Below are 13564 nucleotides of genomic sequence, written 5' to 3' on the forward strand. Positions count from 1 at the left end.
ACCTTCAAAATAACCTGGAGATATTATGCACCAAAATGTTGTCACTGGAGCCAAGTGATGGCGTACACCTATAATCCCAGCAGCTCAGGAGGCAGGAGGATTGCAAGTTCAAACTTAGCAAGACTGTAAGCAGTTTAGTAAGACCCTGCCTCAAAACAAAACATAAAAAAGGGATGGGGATGTGACTCAGTGGTTAAGTGTCTCTGGGCTCAATCCCTGGTACCAAAAACAAACAAACAAAAAAATTTGTCACTGTATCTCCAGAAGTTTGACTTCATGTTATAATTTTCTGAACTGGAGGTGTCTTTCTTGTAATAGGACAAAACCTTTTAAAATAAAATAAAAATAAATAAACCAGGAAGCCAAATTTTTATCCTGGAGAAGTGGGAAAAGGAAAATGGCAAGCCCTCAATTAGTAGCAAAGTGGGGAGCAGCTGCTGCTGAGTCATCTATTAAGGAGGCGCTCAGTGAAATGTAGACAAAGAAAGCACCGAGGACAGAGTTACAATGCATATACTTTTAACCTGAAATGAGGAAATCTGCTAAAAAATAATTTCTTAGATTATAAAGAACAACTGGATGGTCTTAAGGCACAGTTCTAAGATTGCACCTGATCAAGCAAATCAAGTAAGCTTAATTAGCTCTACTTTACCTTCTTGGGTATAATTTATGTCTCTCTGATTTTATCATACTATATAATATCTTCTCAAGTAATCAAGCAGATTCATATAACATGTTTCACAGAGCTTATCTAGAGACAAGATATTCATTATTCCCTTCCGAGGTGACATCTCCAGTGATCAATAGGAACCATAAGCCATTGTTCACTATAAACATCTCTGCACTATTTTCATAGTTCTATATGCACTAGAGAAAGGATGTAAAACCTGACTCTGGAGACCATCAAATAGAGCAAACACAAATGAGTTTTTACCTCTTATTCAAGACAGGTCACAAAAATTGGGGAAAAAAATGGATAAGACTTGAAAATATCAAAAAGGAGTCCCCTCTCAGTAACTGTAAATTCTAGAATAATAGAAAAGCATTCCAGCTAAAATTTGAGGCAGTATTTTGATACATTTTTAGCTAGGAAAACAAAACTGGCACAGAAGAAAAGAATAGAAATTCCATTTAGTAGGAGACAATTTTATAACTACAAGAAAGTTGAGAGATTTTTTTTTACCATCTTATCCCTTAATTATGTGGGAAAAAAAATATATATAAATAGCATTTTGACATTCCTAAAGCCACACAAAAATGATTTTCAGTAAAGGACTATGTGCTATGACTCAGCTCCTAAAATGAAATGTGCTCAATAATATGTTGTGCAGAGATGTTTATCAAATTACCTAAGCTGATTCCCTTTTTCTTCTCTTTTCAGGGAACAACCTACCCACCTTGGGACCATGGCTATGGGAAACGGGAGCGCAGTGACTGAATTCACCCTGATGGCCTTCCCAGCTCTCCTGGAGATTCGAATACTCCTCTTTGTGGTTCTCTTGCTAACGTACACATTAACAGCAACAGGAAACCTTACCATCATCTCTCTAATATGGACTGATTCTCACCTGCAAACCCCAATGTACTTTTTCCTCAGTAATTTGTCCTTTCTGGATATTTTATACACCACTGTTGTTACCCCAAAGTTGCTAGCCTGCCTCCTAGGAGAAACAAAGACCATATCCTTTGCAGGCTGCATCACCCAAACATATTTCTACTTCTTTCTGGGGACAGTGGAGTTTATCCTCTTGGCTGTCATGTCCTTTGACCGCTACGTGGCCATCTGTAACCCCCTGCGTTACACCCTCATCATGAACAGCAGGACCAGCTTCCTACTGGTTCTGGGATGCTGGGTGGGAGCCTTCTTGTCTGTGATGGCACCAACCATCGTAGTGACAAGGCTACCTTACTGTAGAAAAGAAATTAATCACTTTTTCTGTGACATTGCCCCTCTTCTACAGGTGGCCTGTATAGATACTCGCCTAATTGAGAAGATAAACTTTCTTCTCTCTGCCCTGGTCATCCTGAGCTCCCTTGCATTCACTACTGGGTCCTACAGCTACATCATTTCTACCATCCTGCGAATGCCCTCAGCCCGAGGCCGTCAAAAAGCTTTTTCTACCTGTGCCGCTCACATCACTGTCGTCTCCATTGCTTACGGGAGCAACATCTTTGTGTATGTGAGACCAAATCAAAAATACTCACTGGATTTTGACAAGGTAGCGGCTGTCCTCATCACAGTAGTGACCCCTCTTCTGAACCCTTTTATTTACAGCTTAAGGAATGAGAAGGTAAAGGAAGTGTTGAGAGAGACAATGAACAGAATTGCGTCCTTGACATTAAGGAAAACTTGACATTGTGTTGAATGCATCACATGATATTTCTTATCTTCAACACATTCATTCTGCATGAACATAGAGGTACGTTAATACGCCAGAAAACTGAAACTCTGCCCACAGAATAAGCCATAACATACCAAACCAAAAGAAAACTGCTCATGTCTTGGTAAAAGGGAATCAATCTACGTATTGTCTTGTATATTCATAGCTTAAAATCATGGAAGGTACCCAACGAGGATTCACAGGTCTCCAGTTCTAATCCTGGCTAAGTCCATTTAATCTTCAGGGACTTTGACCATGTCGCAACTTATCCAAGCCTCAATGTCTCCATCTCCTAATGAAATAATATTACTATATCACTCTCTGTAATGAGGCACGTAATGTTAGAGAATTTTAACTTATTAGGCACTCTTAGGAAACTTAATTTTAACCTCTATTTGCATTATCAAGTAAATATGTGAGAAGTGAAGTTAAAAAAAAAGAAGTGACCCATGACGATCTAAGTCTCTGGCTACACTTGGTGAAAGGCAGAGATATTTGATGAAGACAGGAACATAAGAGAGGTAGATTTAAGGTGAACATATCAAACTGGAGGTTCGTGAAGAATAGCCAAGGAAGATATTTTAAAAAGACAATATTAAAATTAATTTAAGCATGGGTGACCAAAGAGAAGAAAAACCAAGACAGTATGATGCCATGAAATAGGATGAAAGACAAGGGGAAAATCAATGGTTCAAGGACCATGTGTTACCATATTATAAGTATCTGTTGCATTTAATGGCAACAGAATCTGGACAACTTCAGCAAAAATAAAATCTAATATAATTTTGTGAGAACAGTCCAAAATGAAGTATGTGTACAGATAAAAATAAATTGAGAATATAAGTGTAGACTATTTTGAGAAGACTCTGTGAGAATACATGCAGTATTGCAATATTAAGGAAGCACAGGTTAAACCAAACATAATTTTTCAATAGGAAATGTGTTTGCTTTGTATAAAAATTGGTTAAAGTTGTCTGGTAGTGGGGCTCAGCTAAGGCTCTATGAGAGCAGGGAATGACCCATATGATGGCCTCCCTGGGGTAGTCAAAGGTGAAGAAGACACCTAGAGTACTTGTGAAAGGAGTGCTGTGGGCAGAAGTTCATGGTATAGAATGGTAAATTGGAACAGATGCATCCAGAAGTGGAACCATGTCAAGTAACAAGGTACACATTGTCATAGTTATTTTTCGATAAATGGTCTAAAGAAGGTCCAAAGTGAATCTCGAAAAGACTTTAGACCCAGGCCCGGTAGTGCATACCTTCCCAGCAACTCAGAAGGCTAAAACGAGAGGATCACAAATTCAAAGCCAGCCTCAGCATCTTAGCAAGATCCTGTCTCAAAATAAATAATAAAAAGGACTGGGAATATGGCTCGGTGGTTAAGTGTCCCTGGCTTCCATCCTTGGCACAGAAAAAGAAAAAAGACCTTAGAGACTTAGTATCTGACTTCCTGTAGAAAATTACCAAAAAATAACTAGAATAATGTGTACAGAGTCAAACAAATAAACATATCCATCACTGAGTGATATGATGCACCAGTGTACACAAAGGATATTATTTATTCATTTATTCATTTGCCAAATATTGCCTGAGTGCCTACTATGTACCATTAAACAGAATAGAAAAAATCCTTCTCTCAATGAGTTTAAATTATAGTAAAGGGAAAGATACAAGTAAAATGTAAGGAGGAATTATATGAAAAGCACAAAGGGGGAATATGGAGTTTTTGAGGATGAGTTTCAATTTTAAATAGGATGGTTAAGAAAGCGCTCTCTGAGGTGATCTCAGAATACAGATTTAAAGGAGATGAGTAAATGTGGATAGCTGGAACAAAAAGATTCTATGCAAGGAGGACACAGAACCATTGCTGTGGTCAGAGTGAAGCAAACAAACTCTTGAGTTAAAACAGGCAGTCACTCAGAGCAGAAGTCACCTCAGGGCAAGCAGCACACAGGGACCAAGATTATCAACACCCTGACCAGACTGAAAACCCAAACAGCCAGATGACTATACTAGACCCATAAGGCTAAGCACTGAGCATCAAGCACAACCACACACAAGCAATAGAGACTGATTATGTATCCTGAAGTAAAACCATACGTAAATTACCCACAGTGTCCTTGTTCTTCCTTTGATGACTTCCTTTCATAACAAATGTGAGGTTAAAAAGTTTCACTTATACTTTCTTAAGCATAAAACATTGGAAATAGAGCACAAACCAGATGACTTTGTTGATTTGTACAACAAACAATGGTTCTCAAATTCTAATTCCTAGACTGGCAGCTTGAAGATCACATAGGAGCATGTCAGAAATCAAAACTCTCAAGCTCACCCCAGACATCCTCCAATTAAGACACTGGAGGGGAGCCGCAGCAGTACATGTTTCAATATGCCTTGCCGATGACCTTAGAGCAGGAGATAGTTTGAGAACTATGGCATAAGGTCTAAGCAAGGCACCAGATACCAAGAACCCTACATCATTGCTCAGATTCAGGGACACCCTTGATTAAATAATGGCAGAAAACCTGTCTTGAAATGTACTTGATTTCTGATTTTTTTAAATCATATAACACAGTATTATTATACAATGATAATTATTTTAATTATGATTTTTTGTATTAGAGGTACTTACTTAGATTTTAATTTATTGGTATAAAATAAATATATTTATTTATTTACAAAACTGAGTTTGCTTCTGTCTGTGGAAAAGTACTTTGCTGGAGTACTAGAGATTGCTGGAGTACTAGAGATTGCAGCCAAAGTATTCTGAATTTAATGAGACTTAGGCACCTGGTGATGAAATAAAGATTTACCAAAGAGTTCTTAACAGTGTACAAAAGGCCAGATTTTTAGGTCAGTCACTTAAATCTTTTGTGATCTAAGTATGTCTGGTTTTCCCTTTGGTGGAGGGAGCTTTATTTTAATTATATTTTTGTTGTTGGTGGTGCAGTTCTGGGGCATGAACCTAGGGATTTGTGCATGCTAGGCCAGCATTCTACTTCTCGGCTACATTCTAGCCCTAGTTGTATGGTTTAATCACCATTTTATACATGACCTGTTGTCCTTGGAAGTCATTGGTCAGTCAAGTATTTATTCATAAAAGATGTGTTGAGTATACTTACTGAATCATGATCGTGGGCAAGGTACTTAATGTCTCTGTATCTCACTTCCTTATATAACTATAAAATAAATTTCATGATAATTTCTGTGTTGTAAGGCTAATGTACAATAAACTTGAAAGCAGTCATATTAGTGCATGAGATAAGAAACACTAAATATATATATAAATATATAAGAATCTATAGAGGTGCTGATGATACAAAGATAAATAGGGCATGATCTCCATTACAAAGTAATTCATATTTTGGTTTGTAAGAAAATGATTCACAAGAAATTTTATAAATAATACATTCTAGAAATTCCCCCTCACTGTACTGGGGATTGAACCCAGGACTAAGTGCTAAGCAAGCACTTTACAACTGAGCTACAGCCATAAATGATACATTCTAAAAACAAAGGACTGAGCTCAGTGTGCATACCTGTAATCCCGGGACTTCGGAGGTTCAGGCAGAAGGATTCCGAGTTCAAGGCCAGCCTCAGCAACTTGGCAAGACTGTCTCAAAGGTAAAAAATAAAAAAAGTACTAGGGATATAGCTCAGTGGTAAAACACCTCTGGGTTCAATTCCCAGGAACCCCTAAAAAAATTAAAAACAAAGGGATTAATACTTCTGATTTTCACCATGATAGAATAATAGAGATTATATTTTATATTTTTAACTTAACCAACTAGAAAAATCACACACACACACACACACACACACACACACACACACACGACAACTCTTTACAGATACTGCATAACAGGCAGTGAAAGATTGTGATCCTTGAGATAGGGAAATAAACAAGGTGCCCCATCTTGCATCCTGAATGCAGTTTCCAGGCTCCAGCAGAGGGGAGAGCATGCAAACAGGCTGGTAGTTTCTCTGAATCAGAATACAGACAAAGATCAGAGTTTTGGTAGGCTATAGTGACTTGAATCTTTAGGGAAGAGAATCAGAGATGAGAGAATTGCATAGAAAAGAAACTCTGGAGATAGAGGGTTGCTCCAGAGAATGACTGAATATAGAACTAAGCATGCATGAAAAGAAATTACCAGAAGGATTAAACATATCCACAAGAAATCAATAAACAAAACAATATCCACTGTTCACATTGCTATGGAAATAGTTTGTGTTCCTACCAGCCAGAGTGGAAAAATCTTTTAAATAGTAAATTGTAGGCCATTAGAGAGTAGTGAGAATAAATCATCCTTGGAGCAAAGAAAAACCTAGATTTTTCTAAAGAAATGTTTAAAACAAGATTTCAAAGGACTTAACTGGTTCACAAATAATTTAAGTGTCAAGGAGAAAAAAAGGCTGACATGCATTAAAATAATATTACCAAATTTATAAGAACAATTTAAAATTCACAATATTCAGCATCCAAACAAAAATATCTAGGCATACAAAGAAGGATATTGCGATTCAGAACCAGAAACAAAATCACTAAAAGAAACAAACCTAAAACTGATGGCAATAACAAGCCAAGATTGTTCAAATACTCATGTGCCCTAGAAGGCAGAATGTAATGTGATCTAATGACTAAATAATTAATATTGAAAGTGGTTGAAAGCATTTTTATTATATAATTACTGTGAAATGCTGGTCACCAAAATAATCATTATAATAATTATAACCATTCTCTTCACCCTATCCATTCATGACTTTTAGAAGTCTTTGTATTATTTTTAATATTCTTCTAATAACCACTATTAAACAAAGATAGTCATTATGATACTATATCCTTAAAATATTAGAGAATGGGGGGTAGGGTTGTGGCTCAGTGGTAGAGCACTCGCCTAGTACATTCGAGGTCCTAGTTTAATCCTCAGTACCACATAAAAATAAATAAATAAAATAAAGATATTGTGTCCAACTACAAGTAAAAAATAAACATTTTTTTTTAAATTAGACAATGAGCTTTGTAGGAAGTATTTTTGCAACATGCATGATCTATAAACAAGATGACTCTAAAAGATCTATACTTGCCTTTGCATGAAGGAAAACTTGTAAGAGGTAGGACCCAATTTCCTCTTGGTCGTCTCTGTGGGGGAATAAATCAAATCCCAAATGTTACTGGATCTTACCCATCTGACCCAGATGAATACTGCAAGTTCTCACTCTTCTCCATGATTACTACCAATTGTTCCTGGGCACCCCCAAGAGATATTCTATATGAACTTATGAACTGCCTTTTAATATCATCTGGCTCTGGTTGTCCACTGCTGATTCACACTGTCATGAAGCCATTTAAGGGCAGAGCTTTCTCACTGTCCCTGCAATCTATTCCCCTTGTAAGAAAGCAAATATCAGTGACAAAGAAGCTGTCTTTTGATATCAATACAGTTCACCATTGAGATAGTAGATAGGTTCCTATGTTTGTTGGCATTCCTAGTGTGGATTGGGATACCTAATATATCTTGAGCAGAAATTAGTATCTCAACTTCTCTGTCTATGCACAGAAGTCAAGGTAGCTTATGCATCATCTCTAAGAATTCTTTACTTTCTTTATAGACCCTTACTATTTATAATTTTAGAAGTGAATCCACATGGCTCGGTTAGATAACCAATATCTGAAATAGATACTATGTTATGTTTCCCATCTGGTACTTCCCACAGGTGCCCACCTTCTCCAGTCAAAATTGTCATAATAAATTAAGTCTAGATTTCTTGGCCCCTCTGTGTGTCACATATTTTTAGCCTCTATCTAGGACCTCTAATGCATAAATCAGACAGACTTCATGTAGTATCAGCTGACTCCACAGTGCATGTTTGAATATCTGAGATAACTTTGGTGCTCTAAAAAACTCTCACATCCCTTCCAGCTCATGTAACTGTTCTTTGAATAAAATAGGGAAACTTCAACTACAGAATTGGAGAAAATATTTATAAACCACTCATCTAACAAGAGCTTAATATGCAGAATACACAAGGAACTCAAACAACTCAGCTGAAGAAAATTAATAATCCGATTTGAAAATTGACAAATTAATAGACATTTCTCAAAAAATAAACAAATGGCCAAAAAAAGATGAAAAATGCTCAACATCGCTAAACATCAGAGAAATGCAAATAAAAATCAAAATAAGATAGCATCTTATACCAATTAAAATAGCCATTGTTGAAAAGACCAGAAAATAATAAATGCTGGTAAATACGTAGATAAACGAGAACTCTCATCACTGTTGGTGACCATATAGATTAGTACAGTCATCACGGAAAATAGTATTGCAGTCCTTCAAAAATTAAAAATATAACTACAAAATAGCCATGATGGAAAGCAGTATGGAGATTCCTTAGAAAACTTGGAATGGAACTATCATTTGTCCCAGCTATCCCACTCCTTAGTCTATACCCAAAGGACTTAAAATCAGCATATTATAGTGACACAGCCACATCAATGTTCATAGTAGCTCAATTCACAATAGCTAAACTGTGGAACCAACCAAGGTGCCCTTCAACAGATGAATGGATAAAGAAACTGTGGTAATACACACAATGGAATATTACTCAGCATTAAAAGAGAATAAAATTATGCCATTTGCAGGTAAATGGATCGAGTGGGAGAATATCATGCTAAGCAAAGTAAGCCAATTCCAAAAAACCAAAGGCCAAATGTTCTCTCTGATAAGTGAATGCTGATCCATAATGGGGGTAGGGGGATGGAGGAACTTTGATTGGGCAAAGGAGAGGAAGCAAAGGGAGAATAAGGACAGGAAAGATGATGGAATGAGATGAACATCATTACCCTAGGTACATGTGTGACTGCACATATGATGTGCCTCTACATCATGTACAACCAGAGAAATGAAAAGTTGTGCTCCATTTGTGTACAATGAATTGAAATGCATTCTGTTTTCATATATAACTAGTTAAAACAAAATTTTAAAAAAGAAAATATGGAGATATACACAATGCAATACTATTCAGCCATAAAAATGAAGGAAATCCCATCATGTGTAATAACAGAGAGACTTGAAGGACATTATGTTAAAGTGAAATAAACCAGACACAAAAAAAACAGATACTTTATGATCTCACTCATATGTGGAATCAAAAAATATTACTGATAATTCTATTCTAAAGAACTCAAAAACTCAAAAACAAAAAAATGAATACTCCAACCAAGAAATGAGCTAAGGCTGGGCTGGGATTGTGGCTCAGCGGTAGAGCACTTGTCTAGCATGTGCGAGGCCCTGGGTTCCATCCTCAGCACTACATAAAAATAAATAAATAAAAAATAAAGGTATTGTGTCCAACTACTTCTAAAAAATAAATATTTTTTAAAAAGAAATGAGCTAAGGAATTGAAAAGACACTTCACAGAAGAAGAAATACAACTGACCTGCAAATATATGAAAATATGTTCAACATCTCTAGCAATTAGAAACTACTTTAAGATTTCATCTCAATCCAGTCAGAATGGCAATTATCAAGAATACAACCAACAATAAATGTTGGAGAAGATGTGGGGAAAGGTACACTCTTACATTGTTGGTGGGACTGAAAATTGGTGCAACCATTATGGAAAGCAGTATGGAGATTCGTCAGAAAACTCAGAATGGAACCACCATTTGACCCTGCTATCCTACTTCCAGGTTTAAACCCAAGGGAGTTAAAATCAGCATACTACAGTGATGCAGCCACATCATTGCTTACAGCATCTCAATTCACAATAGCCAAACTATGGAACTAACCTAGATGCCCTTCAATAGATGAATGGATAAAGAAAATGTGGAATATATACACAGTGGAATATTACTCAGCCTTAAAGAAGGGTGAATTTGTGGCATTTGCTGATAAATAGATGGAGCTGGAGAATATCATGCTAAGCAAAATAAGCCAATACTCCAAAACCAAAGGCTGAATATTTTCTCTGATATGCAGATGCTAATTTATAGTAAGGGAGAAGGGGGCAGTCTAAGGAAGAATAGAGGTAATTTGAATTAGGCAGAGGGGAGTGAAGGGAAGAGAAGGGGTATGGGGGTAAGAAGAGTAGTAGGATGAATTAGACATATATGATTACATGACCAATATAATTCCACATCATGTATAACCAAAAGAATGAAAAGTTATACTCCATTTATATATGATATGTCAAAATGCATTCTACTGTCATGTATAACTAATGAGAACAAATTTTAAAAAAATACCTCACTACCTTTATTATTTTGAACTTTAAGGAGGATCATAATTTTATGTGAAGATAACCAGAAAGTGTGAATCAGTGACAAATTGGCCCTTACTTTTTGTTGGTTTTCTTTAATCTTGAACTTCTAACTTGAGCATGAAAGAGTAAATGCAGAAAGCTGAAAACCAAAGTTCCTTAATTAGGAATCTTGTGAGCTACCTAACATTAAAAAACATTTTTTAAAAACCATAAAAAATATATTGACCTTATAGAAGTAGGGAGTAGAGCATCTGTTACAGAGGAAGAAGTGGGAGGGGAGGGGGCATTAGGTAAATTTAAGTCAAAGAATACTAATTTTTCAGTGAATACAGGATAAATTAGATCAAGCAATCCATTGCATAACATGGTGACTATTATTATCAATATATTGTACTCCTAAAAAAAATGCTGAGAGAATGGATTTAAAGTGTTCACACCACACACACACACACACAAAAAAAAAAGTGGTAACAACATAAGGTCATGCATATGTTGATTAGCTAGATTAAGTCATTTCCCAATGTAAATATATTTCAAATCAATATGTTGTACATACATGGTAAATGCATTCAGTTTTATCTGTTGATTTTTAAAAGACAAATTAAAAAAAATAGCCAGGATAACCTCAGCAAAAGCAAGGCACTGAGCAACTAAGTAAGTCACTATCTCTAAATAAAATACAAAATAGGACTGGGGATGTGTCCCAGTGCCTCTGAGTTCAATGCCCAGTAGCTCCCTCGCCCCAAAAAGAGACTATGTTAAAGCTTAGGTTGTTTTAGTGCTTTGGATGTGAAGAGTAAACCAGTTAGAATGTTGTGCTTTAGAATCTTTGAATTCCCTTTTTCGCATATACATATAGCTGAGCTGTAAGAGAAGCTTGGGCTTTCCTACCACTAAGACAAGTGTCCTCTTCCTGTTACAGTTCCCACACTGAGATATCAATGGTACAAAGGGAAAAGTCATGAAGTCCTTATTATACACTTGGGGCTCTGGGTTTCAGGGACAAATACTCTATCCTTTCCTGAGGTGCTTTCCCTTGGAGTCTTTCCACGCTTCTTTATGCCATCAGAGTGGTACAATATCAAGGACCAATCTTAGAAGATGAATCCAAGCTACTTTTAGTCATGGATCTACCTTCTCTAATAAGCAAAAGGAGTTTGGGCATGTCTCACGTCAACCAACCCAGTCCATCAAAGAAACAGATTGAGGTTGGGTTCCAAGGCCAATAATCAGAGGCATTCCTTTTCTTGCCTTTTTCCTCCAGAGATTCACAGAACAGGCTGCAGCTGTTGTAGACAGCTGGTCACAAAATTGAGAATGTAGTACCGTGGACCTCAGCCATCTCTCTGTCTGTTGGTATCAACCTTAGAGACAAATCTTGAATTTTCAAGAGAAATGTATTGAGCAAACAGAAGCAGTTTTACATTTTATTGTGCCTAGATTATCTCCTGGGATAAAATCAATATGATCAGGAAGACTTCAGAGGTAAAATTTAAAACAGTCAGCATCTTCAAAATTCAACAAATACTTAGCAATTCATTTCCAACTGTCAATCTAGAAACTTCCCAGTTTGGGAGCAGAATCAGGATCAAAGAATAGAAGACTGAAATTCACCTAAAAAATAATGACTTGTAATAAACTGAAGAAAAAAGAATCCTATATCAGGGGTGACAAAAAGTTATGCATGACCCTATTCTCTAAAACTTACACAAGAATTCTCATGTCCATGAATATTAATTAGGCATACATGACATAAACTTGCAGTTAGGGCCTGAGTTACATGGCATGTTGATAGAAGTGTAACTGTACACACTGTTCTTCATTCATAAGAACATACTACAACTACACAGCACCAGAAAGGGCACTGGCAAGAGGAATACACAGCTGTCCCCTACATGTCCCCTACATATGGACCATATCAGGAATTGGCACACATAAGAGCAACTGACAGGAACAGCTGAGACTGATACCAAACTGATGCCAATTAGAGCGGTAAAATATTAACTAGAGATTAATTTTGAGAAACCTAGAAATGGCAAGTGACATTATGGGTTAGCCTCAGTCCTTGAATGAAACTCAGATATCTTGGGTTCCAGTCAGGCTCCACCCACATCTAAAACATAGTTTTAAAAAAGTCAAAACATTTCTATTTTCTCAGTTACCTCAATTATAAAATTAAGTGGCTATGTTGTCTATGGTATTAGACTTCAACCAGACCTATAACTGTGTTCCTCAAATATGCAAATATACTATCTAGAGGGCTTGTTTAAAATGCAAATTATAATTCACTAGGTCTTGGGCAGGACCCAATTATGTTGTACTCCCACTAAACTGACAGGATTTTATGTTGCTTGTTTGCATGTCATATTTTACAGAGTAGGCACTAGACTCTCCCAATTCAATATTCCTAAGAAGTATCCATCTATAAGGAAACAACTAGGCTCTGATTGCCCATTTAGGTAGCAGGATAAGACAGAGAAGTGAGTAGAACAGAGATTACACCAAGAAAATTTTCAGGCACAACTCAAATATAAAGAACTGAAATCAGAGTTTACCATGCAAGTAAGTATGAATATTTATGAAAAAATATCAACAAGTAGAACACTGCTAGGCACATTGGAGCTAGAAAGGAAGAGTAACTCTAAGAAAACTTCATTTGTAAAGTGGGTTGACACTGCTGATGCTTAAGGAATTGGAAAATGAATTTATCATGGTGACCCAGAGAATCCTGGATAGCCCACTATAGAGTATCATTGAAATCCTCCAAGTTAATCAGGAAACTCTGAGTTTCTTTCATTCCTTTTTTTTTCTTTTTTTCTTTCTTTTCCTCTTCTTTCCCTCTACCCGTCAGGAGAATAAATTTGTGAAAGTTTTCAGATTCAAAATAGAGTCATTTGTTCAAACCCTAACTAAAT

General features: G+C 36.5%; 1 protein-coding gene across 1 annotated transcript; it reads left to right on the forward strand.

The window, feature by feature from the left end:
- Positions 1 to 1406: 1406 nt before the first annotated feature.
- OR6M1 (olfactory receptor family 6 subfamily M member 1) lies at positions 1407 to 2354 on the forward strand (the record flags this gene model as incomplete). Its single annotated transcript, XM_081279102.1, has 1 exon — positions 1407 to 2354. One exon carries the CDS (start codon positions 1407 to 1409, stop codon positions 2352 to 2354), a length of 948 nt encoding a protein of 315 aa, XP_081135228.1.
- Between the last annotated feature and the right edge of the window lie 11210 nt (positions 2355 to 13564).

Source organism: Spermophilus citellus (assembly GCF_964194105.1).
Source record: "Spermophilus citellus genome assembly, chromosome: 2".
In the NCBI taxonomy this organism is placed as follows: domain Eukaryota; kingdom Metazoa; phylum Chordata; class Mammalia; order Rodentia; family Sciuridae; genus Spermophilus; species Spermophilus citellus.